We start from the raw sequence: 24,903 nt of genomic DNA on the forward strand, positions 1-24,903 counted from the left end.
TTCAAAATGAAATAGCAAAGGAAATTACCAATTGTGGAATTAATTTTACTGTATCTGCAAAACATGATTTAAAATCTCCATTTTATTGGGAGTGGGCCAGCAAAACAGCATCACAGCTAAGAATAAGTTTATATTCTGTATACAAGAGAGCAGGATTTAGATGGGGAATATAATAAAATCGGAATGTCAGAGCTTCATTTTGTAATTGTCTACTCAGATGGTACCTAGCTGTTTACATAGTTCCTTGTTATGTGTCTGTAGTTTGGAAATCACCGTGCCAGTGGCTCTCAGACAGAATCCAGGTTGTCCCAGTAGGGCTTTTCTAGACACCACAAAGTAATTGTTATGTAGATATGCCTCATTAGAAGAATTAGAAGCCTTTGTATACTTAAACCTGAATTGGTGTTAGTAAAGCACAGAGTTAACTGAGGGTTAGACATCAACAGAATGTGTTGGGGTGTTCTGAAATACTTTGACATCTTACTTCAGTATTTTTTGCATCTTTAGCCTTCGTTTCTTCTTTTTGCTACTTTTTCTGCATAAAGGATCTGGTGTGTTTTCAGCAATGATGCAAGCAGTTTGCAGACGAGTTCATGGCATGAAGTTTTATTTGTGTACAGTATTTATCCTTTCAGGAGTTTGCATTTTTGCACAGTATCAATCCTTTTGGAAACAGAGGGAAGAGCTGTTTCCTGGGATTGTCTGTCTTGTCTGATAGGTAGATACACCTATACCTAAGGATGTTTTAAAAAAACCCTAGAAACAATCCTGTTTCCCCCACCACTACCATTTTCCTGACATGGGAACAGAGAAGAAAGCTGTGATATGAAAGACACCCTTGTCCAGTCAGGATTGGATGTACATATTACAGAAAGTTGATACAGTGTTAAGTTACTCCTATATGAGTAGGAGCAGTAGCCAGCACAAGAATTGTATCTTATAGTGTGCCTACCACACTGGCATCTCTCTTGCTAATCTGTCTTTCATGGGAGGCCAGATCTTAAAAAATAGTTTCTGGCTGGGAAGAGTTTAAATGGTTTATGTAAGCAATCAGGAGAGCAAATAAGGTGCTTGAAACATACCCTTCCAATTGCAAAGTCATCCAGTAGTTAATAGCAAAGATACTATTTGTGGCAAGTGAGAGGTTGTGCAATTGATTTATTTCCTTATGTGCAGATTGCATGTCCTTATTATTAAGTGCAGAGATGCTTGTCCGTGTATCTACTGTTCCTGAAACCATCTGAATTATACAGCTGCTCTGGTGCTGTGCAGGTTATGTCAGACATGCTGGCAAATCCCTGACTGTTTTCCTGCAGTCCCACCGCTCTAGGGACCTGTGCCTGTGCTGGCAATGAGTGCCAAGTGAGGCTGGGGCTGGAAGGGATGTGCATGTGGTTAGGGCACACTGCTTTGCTCACACCCAGCTGAACACTGCCTCAACAGAAGGAAGATGAAGCATCTTGCAAGTCTGATTTGCGGTGGGGTTTGTTTTTCACTACTAGTTAGGCTGATTTGTTAGCTTTGTTAAACTGGTTGCAGAGGCCCCTCATTTACCTTTCTTGTCCTCTGTTGCCTGCCTTCTGCCACAGTTGACACTCAAACTGAGGAAGGTGACAGAGTTGTTTGGCTAACTAGATTTCTGTGAAGTGTGACATATTCGAGGAAAGCAGAGTAGAAACCTTTGTTTAGTGAAGGGAAGTCAGCTGTCGATGGGACTTTTGCATTGAAAGGGCTTAGGGGTAACTGCTGAAGACTGAAAGCAATGAAAGGCTGTTTTGTCCGGAAGCACATGTTGCATCCAGGCTGATATGTACCCTGGCTACATGTTGCCATTTTATTGGGATATATCAGCGAGTTGTACTGCAAATTCCTCTACTGATAAGGGGATGAGTGGAAATGACTAAGCATGTAATGTAGTTAGCAAAGATCACAGGAGGGATGAATAGGCAAAAAGCATCACCTTACCTGCAGAACTGAGCCAGGAGGAAGAAGGGTCAGGGTGGAACTCGGCTTGGCAGAGGAAGGAAAGCAGTCACAGCTGTGCAAGGTGGCACCTCAACTGGAAGGGATTTAAACAGCAAGCACCACCAACGCCTACAGTCTCATCAGCTCTTCTTGAGCCTGAGAGCTAAGGGAGCGAAAAGGGAATAAGAGCATACATTTTTTTTCAGAAAGAAAAGGGGAAGCAAAGAACATGAATATCAGAGAGTTGCAGGAAAACTGTGCAAAGCCTGTATTTTGCTTTTGTTCTCCATTAATATTTAAAGATTCTTAAATATTAAGTCCCCTTTCACAGTGTGTACTTTTCGAAGTTGGCCTCAAAAGGCAGGGACTTCTGTGACAGAGCTAAAACAACCTGCAGCAGCATAAAGCCCATAAGAAAGCAAAAAAATCTGCAAGATAATGAGGTCTAACTTCCTGTTAGACCTTGGCCTACTGCAAAGGAATGACAAGGAAATTAATTCTTGAGGACACTGGTGTCGTCAAAATGTGCCATGTCACCGTGCCAGTGAAAATTCTTCAGTGGGAAAACTTGTGGCATATACATGCAGCTGTTACTGAGAGGGTTCAGACCTTTAAATCTGAGTGCTGCAAAGAAAAGAGGCTTGAAGACCTTATTGTCATAATTAAATCTAATTTTTTTCTCCTCTTTTTTTTCTTTTCTCTTTTACACAGTGCCCACATGTCACAAGTCAATAATAACATTCCTGCTACAGGAGAGTAAGTGTCTCTTTTACAATTTTGCAGCTACCTTTTCTGTATAGTGGAGCTGGTTTAAGTATCTTCAGTTATTCTTTGATTTTTCTTTCAGGATTGGTCTTAGACAAACAAAATAAAAACACTGTTACCAAACCAAAGCATCTGCAATGATGATAAATCACTTCTGGAGAACTTTCAGGCTCTTAGTTCTCTCCTTACACTGTACTTACAACGTTTTGGTTAGGCAAAACTTGCATTATGTAGACAAACCATTCACTCTGTGTCGTCCTCCTGCTCTTGTTTGCTCCTTTTTGTATCCCAGCAGAGAACAGGGCTTGACCTCACTACCATGTCTGGGAGTAGCAGAGCTAATGAGTTGTCTCTGTTACCAGAGCTGGAAATTCCCAGTGACTGATGGGTCTGCAGAACTGATTCTTCAAATACATGAAACTTGGACATGTTTACTTGGTTAAACCATGTGGAGTTTTGCAGTTGCTAAAATCTTCCAACTTTTTGGGGGAACTGCAGGCTCAGCAGACTTAGAACTCCAGCAACCTAGCAATAACTTCAGTAAATTCTCTGGAGAAGTCAGCCCAGGTCCAGGTGCCTATGCTCACAGCTACTCAATTGAAAATTAACCAGCAAATACTGCAAATAACTTTTTTAATTAAGGAGAAGGCACTAGAAGCTATGAATGGACTTTGGACAGGAGCCTTTGAAAAAAACATTCTTCAGCACACTACTTAAAGCATTGCAAGAAACAGGGATGGTCATAAATTTACGTTTCAAAATGTTCTTTTCATTAATACAAAATATATAGGGTTTGCCCATTAAAAAATGCTATTAGGAAGGAAGGAAATATTGCAAGAAAATATCAGTACCAAAATGAAGATTTGATTGTGTTGAAAGTTCAAGTAGTCTCATGTCTTTAACTGATGCAACTGCAGAGGGTCCCTTACTGTGGCTTGTGTGGAAACACTCTTTGCTGCAAGTGGGCATGATGGTGATCTCACACCAGAGTAAATTATGGCCAACTGTGGATGCATTTGTAGTACAAGAACAGGGTGAAAACAGCATGAACTAAGAATCCATGCTTCATCACCTAAAGTATATGAGGAGCTTATAGTTGAGGTACTTTGTGCCTATACCCATCCCTCTGTGAGACAGCAGTGAATCACCTTCTTTCAAATGATCCATTGCCTTACCAAGCTTGGATTGCACAAGAGGCTTGACCGACGTCAGCATAGCAGGGTATCAAATAGTTTTGTCAGGGCAAGGACTATTAAATTAAAGTGAGAGGGTGAAAGTTAGGCACTGATGTCTGCGTATGAAGTAGGTAAAATTGTCTGTTTTACTAAGTGCAAACATCCCTAAAAATAAAAGGAGCAAGATGAATTGTGAAGGCTCAGCTCTTCTGGGGGCCCTGAACATCAAAGTGAAGATTGTGGGTTGGCTTTTTTGCAGATGTCGCAGCCACAGGACACGTTATACTGCCTTGCCATCATAAAACAGAATCCTCAGATACCCTTGCTTTATTTAATGTTGCAGAGAGGGAGCTCCACAAAGTCTTTGAGTTCATTTGACCTTATTTTTCGGCTTGACAGGTATTTAGAGAAGACAATCCGCTCAGCCGTGGAGCAGCATCTCTTTGATGTTCATGGCTCAGGCGGCCAGAGTTCAGAGGACTCTGAATCGGGAACATCTTCAGCCTCTTCTAATGTGTCTGCCAGGCAGAGGAGGCGCCATCACAAAGAGCAGGAGGAAGCGCGGAGAAACAGAGACATGTACGAGCCTGGTTTCTTTGGTTTGGAACGTATATTTGATTAAGTGTACCCTAGTCTTGTCCTCTTGCCAAGGCAATGCTTAGCTCTCTTGCAAAGTTTCCTGCCCCATGCCCTGAGTTGAAAGCGCAGAGCAGGTTGGAGTATCCATGCTGCATTCATTGCATCAGCTAAAGCTGGGAAACATAGAGTTTATTATAGGTCATGGAGTGGGGCAAAGTGTGATAAGAATCTGTTTTTTTATGCAGTATAGCAGGATTTTTACTTAGAGTATTTGGAATGGTTTGATTTGTTGCTGTAGTGGAAAATCCCAAACAGTTGGCCCTATTGCCTATAACTTCCTGTAGATAAAAACATTGGGTTTAGAAGTTTTTTCTGAATTCAGAATAGCTTCCAAAATGGGGTCAAGTTCCCCTTTTCTATATAGAGGTACAGTTTATGTTTGGATTTATTGAGAGGACTTGGGAGTTTGTCTGAAAGTAAAAAAAATCTTCCTATTGATCAATGAGGATTTCAGGAATTTCTGTCCACCCTTTTACACTAAGTTTAAATATGATTTAGTGGTGACTTTTGTTAAAAGTCCATCAAAAAGTTAAAATAATACCTATTTTTTCCTTTCACCTTCCTCTACTTGTGGCATACGTTGTGTGGTAGAAAGGCATCAGCACCACAGCTGTAAATATTTAACCGAGACACCTTTGAGGAGCTGTATAGCTACAGACTTTGCAAGGCCATGATCTAATCAGTGCTGACACAGCTTTAGCACAGCAGTAGCTCTTGTAAAGAATGTGTGTAACTGTCTCCAGTATTGGATTGCTAGGATTTCAAGATAGATTCCAGAATAAACATGTAGTCTCTTGGTTTTTTCCTGGGTGCTGCATTCCCCAAATCCTTCTGGATCTGCACCTTTTTACACAGGCACATAACTATCAGTACCTTGTTGTGATGGTTTGGGGGTTACTCCGCCCCCCCACACTGTATTTGCCCCAGCCAACTCAGACGGACCCTGGGAATATAGATGAAGCAATTTATTTACAGCTAGCAGAATTTACAAGCAGCTATTTACAATATATACAGTTATATACAATTATATACAGAAATATACAAAGGATAAACAATACAAAAGCACAACTCCCCTCCCAGAAACCTGAGTCCCCAGGGGGGGCTCTCAAACCACCCCAACACCTCCCCCCGGCCCTCTCAACCTTACCCCAGTTCTCAGGAAGAAAGAGAGGTGCAGCCAAGAGGTTAGGGAGCAAGGTTAGTAGGAGCAGGGTTAATGAGATGTGACCAGGTCTAAGGCAAAAGCAAGAGTGAGAGACAAAATGGAGAAAAAGTCTTTCTTCTTCCCAGAGTTCTCAGTGAGACTGTGAGAGAAGTTGACATCAGTTGTTTTCATTTCACTGCCCGTTATCTAGTTCTGTTACCAAAACATTCCAGCTTTTCTTCAAACTAGCACACTTGTGTTAATACCCCAACCATGCTATTTCCCAAAATGTCTCAATGCTACTGTTGCAAAAAGAATCTAAAAAGCTGTAGTTACCAAATGAGAAGCCATTTCCAGAGTGAATGAAAATACGCCGTGAAGGTGCGAAATTAGGACTTGTGAGTCACCTGGCAGCAGCTCTGAAGTAGTTTTTCTTGTTCAGTAGCCCTGCTGACAGGCTTCTCAGGTAAGTAGGTCAGAGACTGGCTAGTGTACGTGTGGGGAAGCATACAGTACTGCAGGGCTTTTTTTGCCAACACTGCAGTACAGAGCTCCCTTTAGACATGGCTCTGACGTGGTTGTTCAGGTTCGGACCATAGGCTGGAGTCAAAGACTGAAAGCACATCAGGAATTCTCACTGCTGGCGAGGGTTCAGATCATCTGCCTGGGTGTCTTAGGTGAGGCTACTAGAACATCTTTGGGTGAATTAATCAAAATTGAAAACCTCATTCTGTTATTTTGATTGTGAATGACTTCATCTCTTTGCCTTGTGATGGATCACAAGAGGATTTGTAATGTCACAAGATGGGACTTTGGATAGGAAGAGTGTTTATCACGAAAACATACGTGAGCTCCCAGGCTCTGCAGATTACGTGAGCTGCAGGCTGTGTAGATCTAAATGGTCTACTCAGGGGTTTGTAGAAACTTCCACAAAGGTAAATATGTTATCTTAGATGTTTATTGGTAGATCTATAATACCTGTTTGTATGTCTTTTCTACCAACAAATCCTAGAGGTTCGTGGTCTGTAGAATCACCAAAACTTTTGGGTTTGTTTTTGATCTGAACACTTTGTCACTCTGGCACTGTCCAGATGCTACAGCGTAACTGGATTTTTATCACATCAGTGCAGGTCTAGATAAACTCTCCCACTGTTCGTGAGAGCAGGCTTTGGAATTTCGCAGCAATATATGAGGCATCTGCACATACAACAGTTAACAAACACTGTATTTTCAATGTCAAGCATTAGCAGCCTGCCTTCGGCCTCTGGCAAGATCAGATGTTGAAGAATGGGATGCATTTTCCTCTTTCACATAATGTAGTCAAGTGTTGTGTATCTTCATCTTCATTATTGCACAAATTAGAGGGAAGACTACTAAACAGATTGTGAAGGAAAATCTGCATGCTGAAGGACTGGCAGGCTAACTGGAGGGCAAGATAAGCCATACACACCAGGCATCTGGAAAGTGTGCATGAACCCTGCTAGCCCACAGTCCTAGCTCTAGGGCATTGTGTGCTGACTTAAAGCTGGCTATCGCATTCAGTTCCCAACAGGGCAGACCTAACAAATGCCTAACAGATGCCTCTACAAAGGTGTGTTCCCTCTTCTGTTTTATGTCATTCCCAAGCAGGAGTCAAGCATTTGGCTAAAGCCACAGTCCTGCACTTGCATTTGATAATCTGAGCAAGAGGGCAAATTATGCAGCATCATGCACCAAAGCAGATCCTTGGACTGCAGCTGTGAACCACTTTTCTAAATTAAAATCACGTGTCTCAAAGGAAAATATGTTGCCTATTCCATATAAAAGTACCACAGACAGCCAGGAGCTAGTTCAGCTTCCACATGAAGTCAGTGGAATTCCCAGTGTTGGCTTTAGTGGGAAGTTAATCAAGTTGCAAATGTTGATCCTCACAGCTTTCTCATTTGAAGTATATATACCTGGCTTTCACTCTTCAGTAGGATGTAGCATGGCACAGCATGTGTTGCTGCTGCAGTAGGAAGAACCAGAGATAAGGGTATATTAGGGCACAGAGGATGTTTCTGGAACTGTAGCAGTCATGATGTGTTTGTCTGTTGTAGTGGGTGAGCGTTTTAAACAGCTTCTTCTTGTGGTGTGCCTTTTTTTTTTAGGGAAGTCATCAACAAAGAAAACATTCCCTCTGGATTTGGCAATCTTGAAGACTGTATTCTAGCTGCTCAGGAAGTAGAAAAAATGCAAGAAAACAGCTCTGGCTATCTTAATGAAAGGAATAAACCCAAACGGCAGAAATCCAGCACCAAGCTCTCAGAACTTAATGACAACCAGGACAGTCCTATGGTAAGCCTGCACAGTGTACTCTATGATGCCTAGTGGGAAGAAGTCTTTATTTCAGTGCACATTTGGTTCCCTTGGGTGGCAAATTTTTGCCTACGATACAAGCATAAGTGCCTCTATGTGGAACACTGGAACACACACTTTGTAACCATTGTGATGAAGAAGATTGAATACTACGAAGTCATGTTTCTGTTGTGACCCTCTTGCTCCATCTAGCCATTTTCTTCTCCCACAGCTTTCTGCTTTTTTTTCTTCTGAAGCATTTTGGAAGGAGAAAAGGAAAGTATTTTTCCTGGTCTTTCAAAAAAGTCTTGTATGTAGGTTTACTTGTGTAGGTCAAGTTCATTTTTATGTTCCTGCTAAGCTCTGAAAAATTACAAGTGACTTCTTGAGAATACAATCAAAGGTGTTTTATGCCTTTTCCCCTAAAGCCTGCTATGATACTGTGCTGTTGGCAATTTCCAAAACACTTTGGAGTGTGCTGATCCAACAGATGATCCATCTAGCTACCTTTTATTGAAGAGGTAAACGGCACTGATAGAATGTCCTGAAAATCTGGAATGCTGTACAAGTTGTCCAGCATATTCTTGTCTGATCTTCCCAGCAGAAGTCAGCTGGCTAGCTTTTATGAGCTGTAGAGTAAAACAGATGCATCCTCCTTCCCTCTCAAGCAAACCAGACCCTGGTTATAGCGTCAGCAGCTAAAAAACTGCCCTGTGCTTCAGCTCAGGGTCTGCTTACAGTGACAAAAGCACTGTGCATCCCAGTGCCTGGCACCAGGCATGCGTTAGACAGCTACTAGTAATAGTGAAAGCCATGTGAAAATACTGTCCTTTCAGTCAGTGGCACATTTCTTTCAGCTGCTCAGTATCAGTAACCTGCTTGTATGATATACACACTGTCACGTGGGGTCTTTGATTACAGCAGTGGAGTTTAACATAGGCAAAGTCACTCTTTTCTGCAGCTCTTCTCTGTACCTGTAGAGTGTAAAAGCCATTTAAATGAGAATTTGGGTAGTTGGGAGAAGGAGGAGTGACAGAAGTGCAGCCCTGAAAAATGTATGTGAAGTCTTAAAATGTCCTCAGACTTACCTGTGTCCACTGCACTTTGCCCTGTCTCTCATTTTTGGGTCTCTTGAGAGAAACATTAAATGGAGTAACCCTGCACAAAAGCACTTTGACCAAGATGACTGTCTGTGGTTTTTGCTTGCTTTGTTAGAGCAAGTGTTGCAGTGGCATTGTTAACTGAGACTGACATTATGAAACAGCTTGCACAGAGCACAGTGCTACTTTCTATCTGAAGTGTAAAGACTGCTCTTTAAGTTTTCATGAGTGCATTTTTTTTCTACTCACACTTCAGAGATTGTCAGCAGGATGCATGGTTGTTAAGCTTTTTTTTGGCTGCACTTCAAATAATAACCCAATCTAAGCTACCTGCTCGGAGTATCAAAGGACATATCCTGCACCTTAAAATTTACTAATAGACCTTCATCATGTAAACAAGTTTGTGATGTTGCATCTCCTTCATCACCATTTTCTGATCCTTCCTGATTTTCAGAGCCTACAAGACCTATGTAGGACAGTGCATGGAAGCTTTCCTTCTAGCTGTCTGATTGCATCTGACTCAAAAGCATAAATCAGCAGTAGAAAAGCTGTCAGTTCCACTTACTCTCTCAAGCAAGCCAACCACAAAGCATTAAAACCTTGTAACTGCATTTCAGGTACCAGTAGGACTTAAAGAGTCATAGTAGGCAAGGTTGAAATAACTGAGTTGTGTCACCTCATGGGAGGCTGGAGGTGTAGCAGGGGTAGAGAGTTGTGACTGCCCCAAGAACTCTGTGCGCACTGTTTGCCAGGGTCATTCTACTGACTGACTTCCTCCTACTTAAGAGTGACTTGCCCCAAAACCATGGTAGAGAACATCCTGGACATGTGGCTGCATGGCATGTCTTCACTATTCTTTCTCAAAGTGTTAGAGGACAACAGTGTTAATGTTCCTCATTGTAGCCAAGACAAATTTCAGAAGAAGTTACCATAATCAGTTGGATTTTTTGCTCTACATTTGTATTAGTGCAACTTCTGATATTACCTCTGTGCATATGGTAGTGGCTTTGCATTCTTCTGCCTATTTAAGAAGAAAATAAGCAAGGATTTGTTTGAGAAGGAGAGTATTTTCTAAGATGAGCATAAGGAGTTTTGCTGGTAAGATGATGATGCTCCCAGGCTCAGCCTGTCTGTTAGTCTGTAAGACGGGAACTGGCGGGGTACCACGCAGCATTATTCTGTTAGACATTTTGAGGTCATCTAATGAAAGAGATAAAGCAGTGAGCAGGTCAGGTTTTTTTGCAGGTTATGGGCAATGAAGTGTGTGTGGATTGTTGTTATAAATATGCAGCAGGCAGTAGTCTGATTGTTTTGTTGTTTCTGTAAGTTCTGTCAGATGTTTCTGTAACTGGTCTGCTTAATGGCCTGCAGCTTGAATCTGTTTCTCTTTTGTATCTCACTGCTTTAACATTTATTGTATTACAGAGTATGGAAAGCTTTAGCTCATCCAGGCCTATGGACAGAACAGGACACGATGACATGGAAGTTTTATCTGAAGAAAGGTGATTTCATTTTTCTTCTTTTAATATCTTGCATGTTTTTTTCCTCTCTTATTGTAGTACAGCCTTAAAGATTCTGCATCACAGACTGTGAGGGTGGCATTTAGTTGTGCTTCAGAGCAGTACTACCTACCATACTAGCTTAAAGTAGAAATATATTGGAGGCACTCTGTATGTTGCATGGGCTCTGTCCAGCAGCATTCCTCAAAGACGAAGACTCTTCTCACAACCTGTTAGGAATGACACTGAAGATGTTGATGGTGCAGACTTCAAAAGAAGTCAGCTGTGCAGCACACTCCACACAGGGGACTGCAGGGCCTGTGTCACCTGCCCTCTGGATTAGGAGTTTTGTTTGGAATTTACTGTTCTGCAAGAGGTGTACTCTCCTTGCCTCATATGACACTTTCTCTCTACAGTTACGTTTGATTGTACTGATACGTGTGGGGAGTTGAAAATTACCCCCCAGTTAAATCACCAGGCCAGCTCAGAAGGCTTGGAAGCAAATGAAGCTATATATTTACATCAAGCTAAAACTTACAAGCATATAATACAATGCATATGTACAAAATCTATTTACAAATATTTACCATTATTTATGATTGAGAAATAACATAAAAATCCCTCCTGAGCAAAGTCCAGAAAAGTTTCCAGCAACTGGACCTGCTCCCTTCTCCCTCTCCATCCTTTCTCCCTTTACCTCCCAGTTGGTTAGTACCAGTGAGAAGGTTAGGACAGAGATAAGGGAATCAGAGTAAAGCAGAGTTGCAAGGAAACCGAAGCCAAGGACAGGAAGAAGAAAGAATTGTTTATGCACTCATTCTTATCCCAATTATCAAACCAATGAATGATACAGACTTTATTATTATTCTTTTTACAACCAATCCTCTAATTTTATTTACATTCTGCACTGAGCTTTCAGGAAAGTCCTGATTTCTCAGCTGGAATTTTCCAGTAACTAGTACAATTTGGAATAAATTACATGATGCTTACAGTTACATTCATTGTGAAGGTTATATTGATTTGGAATAAATTACATTATACTTTTCACAAATAGCTCCTGAGAGGATGCAAAAGTACGTATTTTAGCAGTCCCTTCGTTTACTGAATGATTTAGTGAGTGTGCAACAGTGGCCAGAGTCTAAAAACCTGTGTGTGCAAGAGTCTTGCTTGGTTTTGTTACAAGTCTGGTTTTGTATTTCTAATATGTTGGTTTGATTTTGTTTTGTTTTGTTGTGTTTTTTTTTGTAGCAAAGAAAGTGAAAATGATGAGGTTTTTTTCAGGCACCCTCAGGTTGGTATTTTTTTTATTTTATGTTTCAGTTTTGTGGTCTCTAAATGGTCTTTTTAATGAGTGTAAACAAGTAGTTCTGCATATACTTCTGTGGAAGTTTGTTTCTCCCAGAAAAACAGAATTAGCATTTGTTCTTTCTTTCCCTTCCATCTGCTTTTTCTTTCCGTAATTTAGGGAGCCTACCCACCACTGAGAAGTTTGGAAGCACCTGCTTCAGTCCCTTTGATCCTTTGCCAAAAAGGGAAATGTCAGTGAAGTCAGCACTTTGGTTTAAGGGACACCAAGTGCCCTTATTAATCATTGCAAACATGGTATCTTATCTCCCCGGGTAGTAAGGTTCTCTTGTCTCTGAAATAATTTGGTCTTTTTTTTTCATCTATTTTCCCAGTGGGGTCTGTTTCCTTTGGACAAAGGTGTCTGTGACCCATTTGTCTTAGAAAACTGGATCATCTTCTGCTTCTGTTGAAGGGTTGGTGGTTGGAATAAGATGTCAGGAGAGTAAATGTGATTTTCATGGCAACAAGGTTTTTTCCTCAACTTGGCGTTTCTGCTCAGCAATCACCTCTTGCATCTGCTTTATGATGTGTTTTGCTTTTCTGAACAGTTAGATGAAAGGCTGGGGTTGGGTTAGATGAACACCTTTGCAGTCATCATTCATTTGGGTTTGCTGGAAACGGCTCTAGACAGCCAAGCATTTAAAATACCTCTCCTTCGGTTTGGCATGGATTTTAGAGGAGCACGGTAAAACAACTGTGGGCTGGTTTCTCTGGCTGTCTGGAGTTAATGAGACCTGACAGTATTTTTTACCCTAGCTGCTTCTTGTGGTCTTGTTTGTTTTGTGGTAGGGTTTTTTGTTGTTGTTTTTTGTTTGTTTGTTTGGGATTGGCTTTGGTCGAGGGAGGGTTGGTTGGTTGGGGTTTTTTGGGGGTTTGGGGTTTTTGTTTTTTTGGTTTTTATTTTTCAGTTGCTTGGTTTGGTTTCTTTTTTAAGTAGAAGCTACTATGCATTTGTTGCCTTTGAAAGACTTCATTTCTGTTAGGTCTTATTTCTAGCAGGAAGGATAAAAGATTATTTGCTAACAGCAGGGCTCTGCCCAACTGTGTTGTAGCTGGAGAAGTTCATGGGACGCTGAAATATGTAACCTCTGCAAGGGGTGTTGAGTGCTGCCTTTGGTTGCTGCTCTGACTGAGCTTAGATGGATCTCCTACTTTGCTCCCAAAGGGTCAGTAATCCCCAGTGATCCTGCACTTGTTTGTGAGCTGTTGTGTTTTCCCGAGTGTGGATTTTAGGACACCTTGTACTTCATGTACCCACTTGCGTCTGGAGAAAGTGCTGACACCACCATGCAACACAGTAGTCCCATTAAGCTTTTAAATTATTCTGGGAAGATATATTTCAATACAAAATCATAAACACAAAAATAAACTTCTCTAGGAGGAGTTTTAAAATACAGAATTTTAACTGCAGTAAAATACATAACCTTAACCCACAGATTGTATAGTATAGGAATTACAGGGTCAAGAAAATGCTACAATCCTGCAGGGCAATTTTACATTCCTGGTCCCTTATAAGCCTTTTGATTAGGGCAGCTTAAAGACATACCTTCTGTAACAAACAACTCATTCAAGATGAGGACAGGACAGGGAGTTTCTTATTCTTTTTATCACCCCATTTGCAGTCTGAAGTTACTGCAAAGGGTATTTGGAATTTGCCGTAGCTGCCAGTTGTGCAGACTCAGGTCTCCATAAAGCAGCAAAAAATACCTCGAAACATGTCCCAGATGAATTTTTAGTGCTTTTGTAGCCTTCATAATCTGCTCTTTGAAGTAGCTAAGCTCCAGAATGTAGACTGTGGTTTGAAAAAGACAAGTTTCTGGTACCCAGGTTTTGATAAGGGAGAGGTGTTTGGAATTCATACCAGCATGGCAACGAGTATAGAGGGGGATTGACGTGACTCAGGAGTAAGGCAGCAGAATGTCTGCGTTCTTGCATGGTATTGCCAAGAGTTGCTTAGGGTTGCTTCCTGCTTGTGGTTGTAATGGATAATCAGGTAGAGGGGAATTTATTTGAATCCACATATAATTGAATAGAATAAAAGCTTCTGATAAGAATTCAAAGGTTTTTCTCCTGCCATTCACTTCTAGGTGCTTGAGATACTCTTTATGCTGAATCTCCTTTGGAACAGGGAGGATGAAAGCAGCTGATGTATCTCTAAGTTGTTTAGATCTGTAGTTACTGGTACCTGCAAAACATGGCTGCAGAAGCAGCTTCCTAAAAGCAGAACTCAAGTGCCTAGTATACGTTTTTGTTTGGTTGGTTTATTGTTGTGATCATGTGTGTAATACAGTGCACTGTGACTGCCAGCTGCTACTGAGATCATCAACTTGCTGCCTCTTTGGTTTGTAAGAAATTGTGGCACATCCATACACCTAAAGCACAAGAGTTCTCCCTTGCTTCCTTCTTGTCCTGGAGATTGCCAACTGGTTGCATCAGGAAATCAAACAGGAAAATAAGTGATGGGAATACTGAATTATCTACCACTCTGTGGATTTGGAGTGTTAATGGAAGGAAGGCTAAAAGTCTGCTTTCTTGAGTCTCCTGGGTTTTAGATTGCCTAATGATTTATTCATTGTATTAGAGCAAAGAGAGAAGAGTAACTGGCTGTGGGCACAGCACAGGCCTGTTTTTAAACAGATTTAAAATGCTTCCAACAACTGAAGCAACTTTAGAAGTAAGAAGACATTGGTATCACCTTTCATATATGTCTATAATGGAAATGTTTACTTGTCTTGGGAGTACTCTTATATTTGCTAAGAGTCTTAGCAAGTCAGGAGATTTTACACTTCACAGAAAGACACTGAACTCTGTAATTAATATCAGTGGTGGTGACAAGATGGTGTTTTCAGGTTGCTCCATTTGAAATTGCTAAATCTAGATAAATTCCACTCTTTGTTCTCCTTGGTGTTATTAAAACAAACTAGCACCTATTTTGAAACTTAGGTCTTGATTTCTTTCAGCCTTAAAGTACTATGCTGCCAATTTAAATGCAGTTTATCAACTGGCACAGTTTGTTCTTTAGTAAACGTAGGAAACTGTTCCTGGCCACAGACCAGTCTTTTTGTTTGTAATGTACATTCACTGTTTAGATCCTGGCACAACATTGTTTCAGGACCTTAAGGAAATATTTCAGTCCTCCCAGGCTGGAAGCAGCTTAAAAGATATTGCATGGTGCATTAGCATTTTTCCATGTACAGCTCTTACAATAAACACATTTGCAATCAGATTTAATGTCAAGCAGTAATGAGTTATTAGTGCTTGGCAAACTGTCATCAAGTGTTTCCTTTTGTTAGAATGTTTCCAAAAGGTGATTTATTGAAATGAAAAGGAAATTAAAACCTTATACAATTGCAATGCAGAACATTCTTTACAAATACAGAGCTGTTCATGGCCCAGGGTTTTAGAACCATAGAATAGCTCAGGTTGGAACTGACCTCAGAAGATGACTTGGTCCAGCCTTTCATGGGAAAGGGAGTCTAGGTGAGATTATCTAGCACCCTGTCCATTTGTAAGGATTGATGGGGTTGACTCCAGATAAAAACGTTTATTCAGATGATTTGTCTGCTGGGCAGTTTTTTCTCTCTCTCTGTGTGAAGCTTACTTGTCTTCCTCTGCCCGTGGAACAACAAACAAACAAACAAAAAACCCCAGCCAAACAAAACACACACACCCTCCCTCCCCCCAAAAAACATCTTTAACTTTATGCAGATGAAAAGATTGAAATGTGCCTTAGTGGCATGGACTAAGAGTATTGATTTAGTCTATTTTGACCATGCTTCTGGCTTCGCAAGTAAAACACATCCAAATGTAGCAGTAGTTTTCTTCGTGTCTGTCTTCTTCATACATCAGCATGCGCAGATTGCTAACTAGGTTGTCAAAATACCTGCGTGGGGGGGAAATGTGCATGCTGGCTACCTTCTAGCCTGTATTTGAGAGAATTATGCCTAAGCTGTTCTTACCACGATCAAATAGTTCTTGTGTTAATGTAATGCTGTCTGTTGGGAGAGCTGCGTGTTTGTTTGCGGGTGCACACGTAGCGCACGGTGTGTTTATGTGCATGCTTTGCGCTTCCTTATCCCTACTGCCCTCTGTGATGCATTACAGCTAATTCACTTCAGAGTGACAGGAGTGCTCCTGTCATCCAGCGCCCTTGCAGGCAGCACACCCTCTGTGTCGGGATTGTGGGAATGGCAGGGATTTCTGCCTAAGTGCACACAACGTGTGGTATGTGCAGAGGTGAACAGCGGTGAGACAAGCAGCAGTTGCTTCTGAGTAGTGCTACATGATGAATCATTTGCTTGACAGCATTCTGCCCTTTTTTTGGTTTGGTTTTGTTTTGTTCCCCCCCCCCCCAAGTCATTGGATGCTTGTGTGGATTTTTTTGGCTTTTTCCCAGAGTCCACACTGCTTCCAGCTGAGATGCCAAACCCCACTGCCGTTTGGATTTGCGCAACGCTGCTTTAATACTCAGAGCTCCTCCATAAATAGTTCTGCTCTCCCCACGCCCAGCTAGAAAACAACCACAGGAAATCGGGGAATGTGCAGCCAGCACAGCTTAGCTGGCACTAATTGATCTGAGCCAGCACAGCCTGCATGAGAGCATTCATGTACGTAGCCTGCACTGCTTGCTGACTACAGCTGCTACCTCCGGAGCTCCGGTGCCTGCATTTAGAAGACACCATATTGCTGCAGCCTTACAACAGCAGCGCCGGGGTTGGTTTTGCTCCAAGGACTTATGCTCCTGTAGGAAGTGTACACAGCCATCCTCTCTCTCTCCCTTTCTCCCTGTCTTCTCCCTTTTCATCCTGGAGGCTTTTTCAGCTGTATGCAGTTGTCAGGGCAGGCAGTCTTGGGAAGTTGCAGTGGCTTTCTAAAGGAGGAAGAATCCAAGGAAGGCAGATGGACAGATGTTTTTACTGGTGTGAGTGAGCAATTAGTACGTAGGAGTCACTGAGCAGGGGATTTGGAACTGGAAACGTCAGGGTCTGTTTGGATCTTTTTAGCTAAAGGTGTCAGCTTTCTGCTGCTCTGACTACAGAGGGATTTTTTCCTCTTCTGCCTCCTGAATTTTTTTTTTCCTCTCTCATTTCTGTACGTGTATGGGAATATAGCTGACTTCAAGTATGAAGATTCAAGAACATCCAAGCATTCCTGAAAACAAGTTGCAAAGAAATCAAGATGCTGATGATCAGGAAAACAGCTTTGTGTCAGAAGTGCCTCGGCTGGATTTGACAGCACTGTGTGATGACAACAACTGGGAAGGTAGGATTGCGTGATGGCTGAAGTGAGACGAGAGGGAAACCTGAGTGGACTGGGTATATCTGTGTGTGATCATCATGGTCCTTTGCCAAAAACAACAGGAAAGCAGTTTTGTCAAGAATATGGAACTGAAAGTCTGGAGAAACTGAAAGTAACGTACTGGAATAGGTATTAACTCTTAATGGTCACTTAGGAAAAGAGAATGAATTGATTTATTCTTGAAGTTACTTTCTACTGTTGAGTCCCTGAGCGTTTCAGAATAGCTTATGTCTTTGGTGGCTGGTCACTTGGGTTTCAGCTAGAGTGCCCTACACTTCAAATAAATTCAGTATTTCATAGTCTAAAAGGAACTTCCTTTCTTCTCCCCTTTGCTTCCACTTTAGTCACTACTTGGAAATAATTATTTGGATCTGAAAGGCACAACTGGAAAAAAAAAAGACTATCTGCTACTCTGTTTTGGTGGCTCACATCTCTAGAGTGCATGCTTGATTGGTCATTTGTACTGACTGAGGAGTGAAAAATCTGGGTAGGCTCTGCAAGTGCCGCAGACCTAGATTCCATTTGAAATTTTGATGAATTGAAGGTGACTAGCATCTAGAATCTAACCCTTCTCCAGTTACCAACTCTGTCTCTGTGTACTAACAAGAATTGTCCTGGTAGTTTGTGCCCTAGGTGTGAAAGAAGGGCTTAGACAGGGGAGAAAGAAAATACAAATATTTTAACAAATCACGAGAGGCAAAATGTGTAACTTATTTATTGCTCTGAAGAACACTGAAAAGTTAAGTTCTCCACTCCTGCCTCCACAGCGTATGTGACCTAGTATATTTCCCTCTAGGAGGGAAGTAGCTATGACACTTCAGACGTGAGTAAAGAAAACCTACAGCTGTGGCTGCCTTTGGTTCAACCTGGTGACTGGTCACCATGCACAGGAGAGAATTTCTCCAATTGCTTGCTAGGTGGGGATTCCCTCGGTGGCATCACCACACGTGCAGTATGACTGATCAGAGCAGCATGGAAGGACTCCCAGGGGGCTGTGGCCACCTTGTGTTTGCTGAGATGCAGATTAACACTGCCGTGAGGAGTCTTGGGCCAGGGTGAGCACGTCTGTGTTCTGGGAGGCAGTGTGCAGCTTCAGCCATTACCTGAGCCTTTGGGAATAATGACTTTTTTTTTCCCTTTTCTGCCTGGATTGCTAATGGGAGTCACATGAATGCATGAAGGGGAGAACACAGCTTCCTTCTGTCTGCCAGTGGCTTTCCCATCATATGAAATAAGTTCCACCTTTTGGTACAGCTCCCTCTTCGTAGGCATGCTTTTATGTTTGTATTCAAGCTTTCTTGCCCTGCAAGTAAGAAATAGGATGACTCCGCTTGAATAGCGTTTCTCTCTGATTCTTCCTTCCTCCATTCTGCTCATATTCATTTCGCATGAGGGGGTGGACAGTTGCAGAATAATCATCTGTTGGGAGTGAGAGAGATGCCATCATTTGGAGTATGTGCCTTCCAGAATCCCCATTTTGTTGGCACAGATCAAAGAGCAGCAAAATGGTGCCTTCTGTGTCTCATCCAAGGAGACACTGAGTCCTTCCTAGCTGTGGAGGTGAAGTCAAGATTACAGCAGCCACAAAGATGTTAACACTCAGAATACGTCTACAGTTTAAAGCAGAATCTGTTGCTGAGATTGTCTTTGCAAGGTGGGGTTGTGCCACCTGTGCACAGATCTCAAAGCCGGGGCATCCTCTCTTCCCCTGCCAGCCAGCCTGTGTCATTCAAACCTTTAGAGTCCATACTGCAGCTCTGGTTGCATCCCAAGTGAAAAGGGAAAAGATTGTGCATCCAAATGCAGTGAACACTGAGTTATTTATTGCTTTGCTCTATCAAATTTTGTAGGTCCATCTCTCAGAAAATTACCTGTTCCTCCAGGCTATAATTGGGCTGGCTTTTGAGGGCAGGGTCCTCTGTGTCATACTGCAGGAGATGTAGAGCATCTAGCACCTAGAGCAACTGCTGTGCTTTTCACAAGTGGCTTGTGAGAACAATTACATGTTGAGGGACTGCCTTCAGCTGTAGTTGTCATTGCCTGCAGTCAAATGTTAGGATAGAGCCTTGAAGAATGGGCACAAAATTGCTTGAGACAGCCTGGTCCATTGACTAGCTTTTATTTGTCACTCAAACTCTCCATTGTGTTAAGACCAGAGCCGCCTTAAATGCTCTCATTCAAGGGCACAGAACTGGTTACCACTGCCAGGTGGGCAGGTAGGGGCCTCTGCTTTTTGTGTTGTGCTAGATGTAAATTTTTACCAGAATTACTTAGGGTTTTTTAAACATTCATTTCATAGTCAGATCTGTGCACAAGAGCAGAGATTGGCTGTACTTCTCCAGGCTGTGTTCTCTTTGCCTAAAACTAAGCAGAGAGAAGACAGATAAATTTGCTTCACTGGTGCATGGACTCAGACTCTGCCGTGTGCCCACCTTCTGCATCCACCTTGCCTGCTACATAGAGAGGCATGTGCATAGTAATTGTCAGGCTTGAGTTGTAGTGCAGTGTGTGTGAGCAGTGCCCCAGCCAAATTCGAATGCTGAACGCTTAGCCTAGGTGCACTTCTGTGGTCCAAGAGAAGTATTTTGAGTGTGCGTCTGGCAGACGCAAATCAGATAGTTTTTTGCTCAAACTGGATGTGAAGCAAGCTGTCTCTGTGAACCGGGATGTCTGACTGGTAGACTCGTCTGCTGAGCCAGTCAGTGGGTGCCAGCTGAGAGGGCTTGTGAGGGAGCGTTTCAGAGCTGCTTCCATAGCAGAGGTTTGTAACTGGTGTGGATGATCACATTTTAGCTGTGTGCCGTGAGGGAGGAGAACAGAGTGTTACCGCACAGCCCAGCGCTGTTGTGCCGATTTCTTACTAAATGTTCTAATTCAAGCCCAGAACTTGCTATCCTGCCCTCAAAGCAGGTCTGGAAGCACGTTGTGGTGCAGAGCAGCACCCGTCCCTCCCGGCAGCCTGCAGCTGAGCAGGCAGATCAGTCAATCCCTGCCGTCCATGTGATCGCCACCTGGTTACCGACGCTTTACAGATCGTTCTGTAGGTGAGGTTTCAAGTGGAGTTTGCAGTAGCAAGCACTTACGAAACAGTCAGTGGTCACTTTTCTGCAAACTTTAAAGCTTAGAAAACCCAACCAAACACGCAACCCGCCCCCCCCCCCGCAAACGAACAGAAGTCTAAACCACAATTTAAACACAAAGTATTGCAGCATTCAGACCTTGAGGGTGAAACTGATCTACAAATAGTTTTGACACTGATTCAATCAATACTTTCCCATGGGGAAAAAAAAAAAGAGTAATGCAGAAAAGTCCAAAGAGTAGGGCAACAGGGAAGCTGGATACATGTTTACTTTTTTCCACACTGTGGACTTAGCCACATGGCTGTATTTGTGTGTAACACTCTGCGGCGTAAGAAATGGAAAGGTGATGCAACACGCTGCGCTTTCATTGCTGCGTGCGGAAGCCAGTAATTGGCGCTGTTTAATGGGCTTGTTTCCTAGCATCGCTATTTGGTAAGTGCATTTTTTTGTTGTGGTTATGCCATATTCGAATCAAAACACAAAGCTGACTTGCGAGCTGAGAGGTGTGTCATCCCAGCAGCTGAGAAGGCGTGGTAGCGCTTCGCTCGGGCCATCCTTTTTGATGTGCGTAGGAAGAATACCTCATATTCAGACAAGGAGGTTGTTTATAAGATAAGTGAAATGGGTTGTTGCTGAGCTGGTGAATGTTTGAAGGTTTTAACTGCTTTTTGAGGGGTCTTTCTGGGGTCTTTCAAGTGGGACATCAGTGCTAGGACCTCAGGTGTTGTGATTAGTTGAGGTTTTTTGATCCCTTCAGACCTGCTTTAGTTCACAGCAGCTAAGGTTTGGCCTCCTTTGTTTGTCAGAGAGGTGTGTGTACAAGCTCTGTTAGAAGCATGTATCAGCTGAGTGTATGCAGAAATGGAAACAGAGATGCTTGTGGCACTTGGGCTGCATGTTGGGTGGGATCAGTGTGTGGGCACCCTGTTGTTGGCCCTGCAGCCCTTAGTAACCCTGTAGTAAATATACAGCATAACGATGAAAAAAATAGTAATTATGATCAGCAAGATGGCTTGGAGCTCACCAGTAACACACCAGTTTGATACTATCCATCTTTAGTCCTTCCTGCATGATACAGGTTTATTAATGTCTCCATCCCTGTATGTGGCAGGTTGGCAAAGAGGTTTTTATTGCCTTAGGCATATTTGTGGCCACGGAGTTCTGCAGAGCAACACCTGGCAGATGGCTGACAGCTTTGTTAAAAGATTAGCTGGTTGTGGGATTTTGAGAGAGAGTGCAGTACTTGTGAAGAACTGCAGGCTCAGTACCAGTATATTTCACCTCTTCTGCACCAATGCAGAGAAAGCATTCCTGAAAGAAATGTGCTGAATCTGACCAAGAAAGGGAACAGTTTTTCACTCTTTCTCTGCACTGATACAACCATAGCAGTTAAATATGCCCAAGTGTTTTGGGTTTTTTCCATGAAAGCTTGTCATTGTGGAAAATGGGGTGAAATGGTACATGGAAAGAACGTGGAGTTAAGTAGAAAACTGAGTTCTCCTTGAGCAAGAGAGATCTGTCCAGGACAGAAGATGAATAAGGGAACTGCTCCATCAAGTCCATTTTCAAAGAAAAGGTGAAACACTGACATCCTTTACTGAGGTTTTATTCTTCAATTAGCAGAAAGGGAAAGGATGACAACATTAATCCCCATAGCATACTACAAACTTGAACCATTAAATCCAGGAATTTAACAGCCTTCGAAAAAGGCCAACACTTGGATAAATGAGTAACAAAAGATATGTAGGACTTGGCTGGTTATGCACTGTCAGAAAAAGCAACAGCTTAACCATTAACAGGGTTCTGTATATTTCTGCAATCCAGCAATTCCACTGCTTCCTGTTGAAGTGCCTGCCATCGAGCCCAGTACGAGATAGAAGGCAGTTGGCCTACACTCTAGTTTACTTTGTGACCTGATGTAGGTAAAAATCCATAATTCTACATGCCTAAGCATGTTCCTTTAATTAATTGCTGCATTAAGTTTTGGGGGGCAGTTTTTTCTCCTAAGTACTTACACTCAGCAAGGGAAATAAGTTATCTATAGAGTAAGGGTTGAACACAGCTGATGTTCCACATTTATTCTGTCAAACTTGTTCCTTTTAAGGCTTTTTTCCCCCCTTCTTAACGCTGTGGATTGTGAGTTTCTGTCTGTGGGTAGTAGTTTGAAATCAATAAAATAGAAAGTATGCTTACTTTTGTCTCTGCCAGCTTGCATAAAGTGTTTTGTTGTCTTTTGGGGTTTGCTCAGAGGCTCTTTGAGCCATTGCAGTTCCCTGAGCGTCACATGCTATCTGGTATATAAATCCACCTTGGGACAAAGTCACATGCATCATGCATAATTAATAATGGCTTTGTTAGCTTGTGCGATAGGAGCTTAATTTGCTTTGCCTTTTTCTCCTAAGTTTATTCCATCTATGTAAATCCCATGGATAAGAATTGCCAAGGGCAAATTCTGTTTGTAGGCGAGGGTGTATTACAAAAATTAGAAGCGAGAGATGTTTGGAAGGGTCATGTGCATCACTTCACCTCATTGCTGCTAGTCAGATGTGTCAGATTCGTTCCTTTCGTATCACTAGCCATTGTTTTGCTAAGAGAGATCTTGTCGAGTCCCTTCCTGAAATTATGAGATTCAGGGAACTGAACAACACCAAAGTGTAGCAGTTTGGCTGAGAGATTTGTCCTTTGTTTCACCTTCCTTCTTATCAGATTCCTTGAGCAAAGTATTTCAGGTATTAGGAACTGCCAAGGTTGAACACAGCTTAGAAAAACCTCTTGTTCCAGGAATTAAGTGAGAGAAGTGCAGGCTGCATAAGCTTTCCAGTCCACAGCAAAACAGCCTTCATACCCTTGGGACTTGCTTACTTCATCAAAATGGCCTCTGCAGGCCAGGCTTGTGTGTGCTTCACTTCCCACAGCACCTGTGAGAGGATCTTATGCAGAAACTTCCAGCCATGCATTTCAGCACTTTGCATGCAGCACCAGCTTCCAAGCAGAGGCATGCCACTTATATTCCTGTGCTCAGGAAGAAGGGAAGAGGAGACTATCAGTTGACACAGTGTACAGGCCAGATGCCACTGAGCATGTCATTAGTGAATTGTGGACAGTCTTGCGCTGCCCAAGTTGCACGTGGGGAGGAATGGCAAACAGCGTAGAGATTCTGTAAGGAAATCCTCTTGCAATCCATTCTGAACTGTGAAACTGTTAGGCAAAATTAAAGACTGCTTTTTGTCCAAAAAATGCTAAGTTCAAAAGCTCCTTCTCTTCCTGGAAGAACAGACACAGGAAATAATGAGTCCATAGCTCTGCAGCCATTCTGGGAGCTTTCTATAAGGCTTTTGTTTTGTTACTTGACTCTGGAACTATTTGTTAGATTTATAAGTTCAAAGCCTGGCTCTTAAACTGTCTAATCCTGTGGTGCTAAGTAGGAGCATGCAAATCAGCTTAGTAAACTATCTGAACACAAAATGTTAGACTCCTTATGGCATCTGGAGGGAGTGATCACAAGATTGAGGCGATTGCTTCACTGTAGGCTGCACTATGCTAATCAGCAGTGTGAAGCTGGGTTTCCCTGTCTCTCCCGCTTCACCATCTTCCCTACAGAAAATTGCTTTAATCTGCAGCTGGTTAGGTCTTTCAGAGGACTGAAAATTTCCTCACTTTTCTATCATGCTGTTAAGCAGCAGGACTGAGTGTGAAAGATAAAAGGGGGAAACTCAGACTGTATTAACATCATTATTAATTTACAGGCTAGACACCCTGTAGAATAAGTAGTGATGTCAGACATTTTTTTCCTTGCAGACTAGAAGCTGTGTCTTTGGATTTCCAGTTGCAGGCAGCAGGGTTGTATTGTAGTTCTGGGGGCTGTGGGAGTGCAATTAATGTGCTATTCATTTACAGCCTGTGTACATCCTGAAAGAGTCCTCCTCTAATCCTGCTGCCTCCATTATACCTGCATGTGCCAGTAATTCTCTCTTGCCCAGCGTAACCTTTTCCTCAGAGGTGCAGGCTGGTGATAGCCTCATTTGGTGTCAGTCTGGGGTAATTACTGGCCGAGCTTTTGGTTGCACCTGGGAGATGATTTATGCTTGTGCAGAGTACCCACTGTGGCCAGGCAATGCTTTGCGCTGCTGTGCACGCTGAACGGATGTCAGCGATGAGCCAAAGAGAGCCTGATGACAAGGAGTCGTGCTCCAGCACGGGCAGGGCACATTAGAAGAGTTGCCTGGAGCCTGCCTCACGTTTAAAACAAAAGCGATAAAACCAGCCTTTGTCTTACTGTTCCCAGAGCCCATCCCTGCTCTTTCCTCATGGCAGCGAGACGGCTTAGACTCAGATGAGGCTCGCCTTTCCCCGCAGGCCGGACGCTTAATTCGCCAGCTTCTGGATGAGGACAGTGATCCAATGCTGTCCCCTCGCTTCTATGCCTATGGACAGAGCCAACAGTACTTGGATGACACAGAAGTGCCTCCTTCCCCTCCCAATTCTCATTCCTTCATGAGGTGGGTTGTGATTTGCCTGTGCTGACACCCAGCCGTAAAGGGTTTGCACAGTTGCATCAAGGGGCACCTCTTTGGA

The 24,903-nt window shown here is 42.6% G+C and overlaps 1 protein-coding gene across 6 annotated transcripts in view; it reads left to right on the forward strand.

The window, feature by feature from the left end:
• Nucleotides 1-24,903, forward strand: part of FAM13A (family with sequence similarity 13 member A) — a 167,059-nt gene that overhangs the window by 124,657 nt on the left and 17,499 nt on the right. For 4 of the 6 annotated variants that reach the window (XM_064148581.1, XM_064148580.1, XM_064148583.1 and 1 more), the window contains 7 exons: nt 2,677-2,721; nt 4,305-4,484; nt 7,818-8,004; nt 10,530-10,606; nt 11,852-11,894; nt 17,062-17,212; nt 24,614-24,827. In XM_064148581.1, coding sequence (XP_064004651.1) covers nt 2,677-2,721; nt 4,305-4,484; nt 7,818-8,004; nt 10,530-10,606; nt 11,852-11,894; nt 17,062-17,212; nt 24,614-24,827 — 897 coding nt within the window. The remainder of the gene's footprint in view (nt 1-2,676; nt 2,722-4,304; nt 4,485-7,817; nt 8,005-10,529; nt 10,607-11,851; nt 11,895-17,061; nt 17,213-24,613; nt 24,828-24,903) is intronic. The other 2 variants (XM_064148584.1, XM_064148585.1) reach the window with 2 other exon arrangements.

This window comes from Pogoniulus pusillus, chromosome 9 (assembly GCF_015220805.1).
Source record: "Pogoniulus pusillus isolate bPogPus1 chromosome 9, bPogPus1.pri, whole genome shotgun sequence".
NCBI classification, from domain to species: Eukaryota; Metazoa; Chordata; class Aves; order Piciformes; family Lybiidae; genus Pogoniulus; species Pogoniulus pusillus.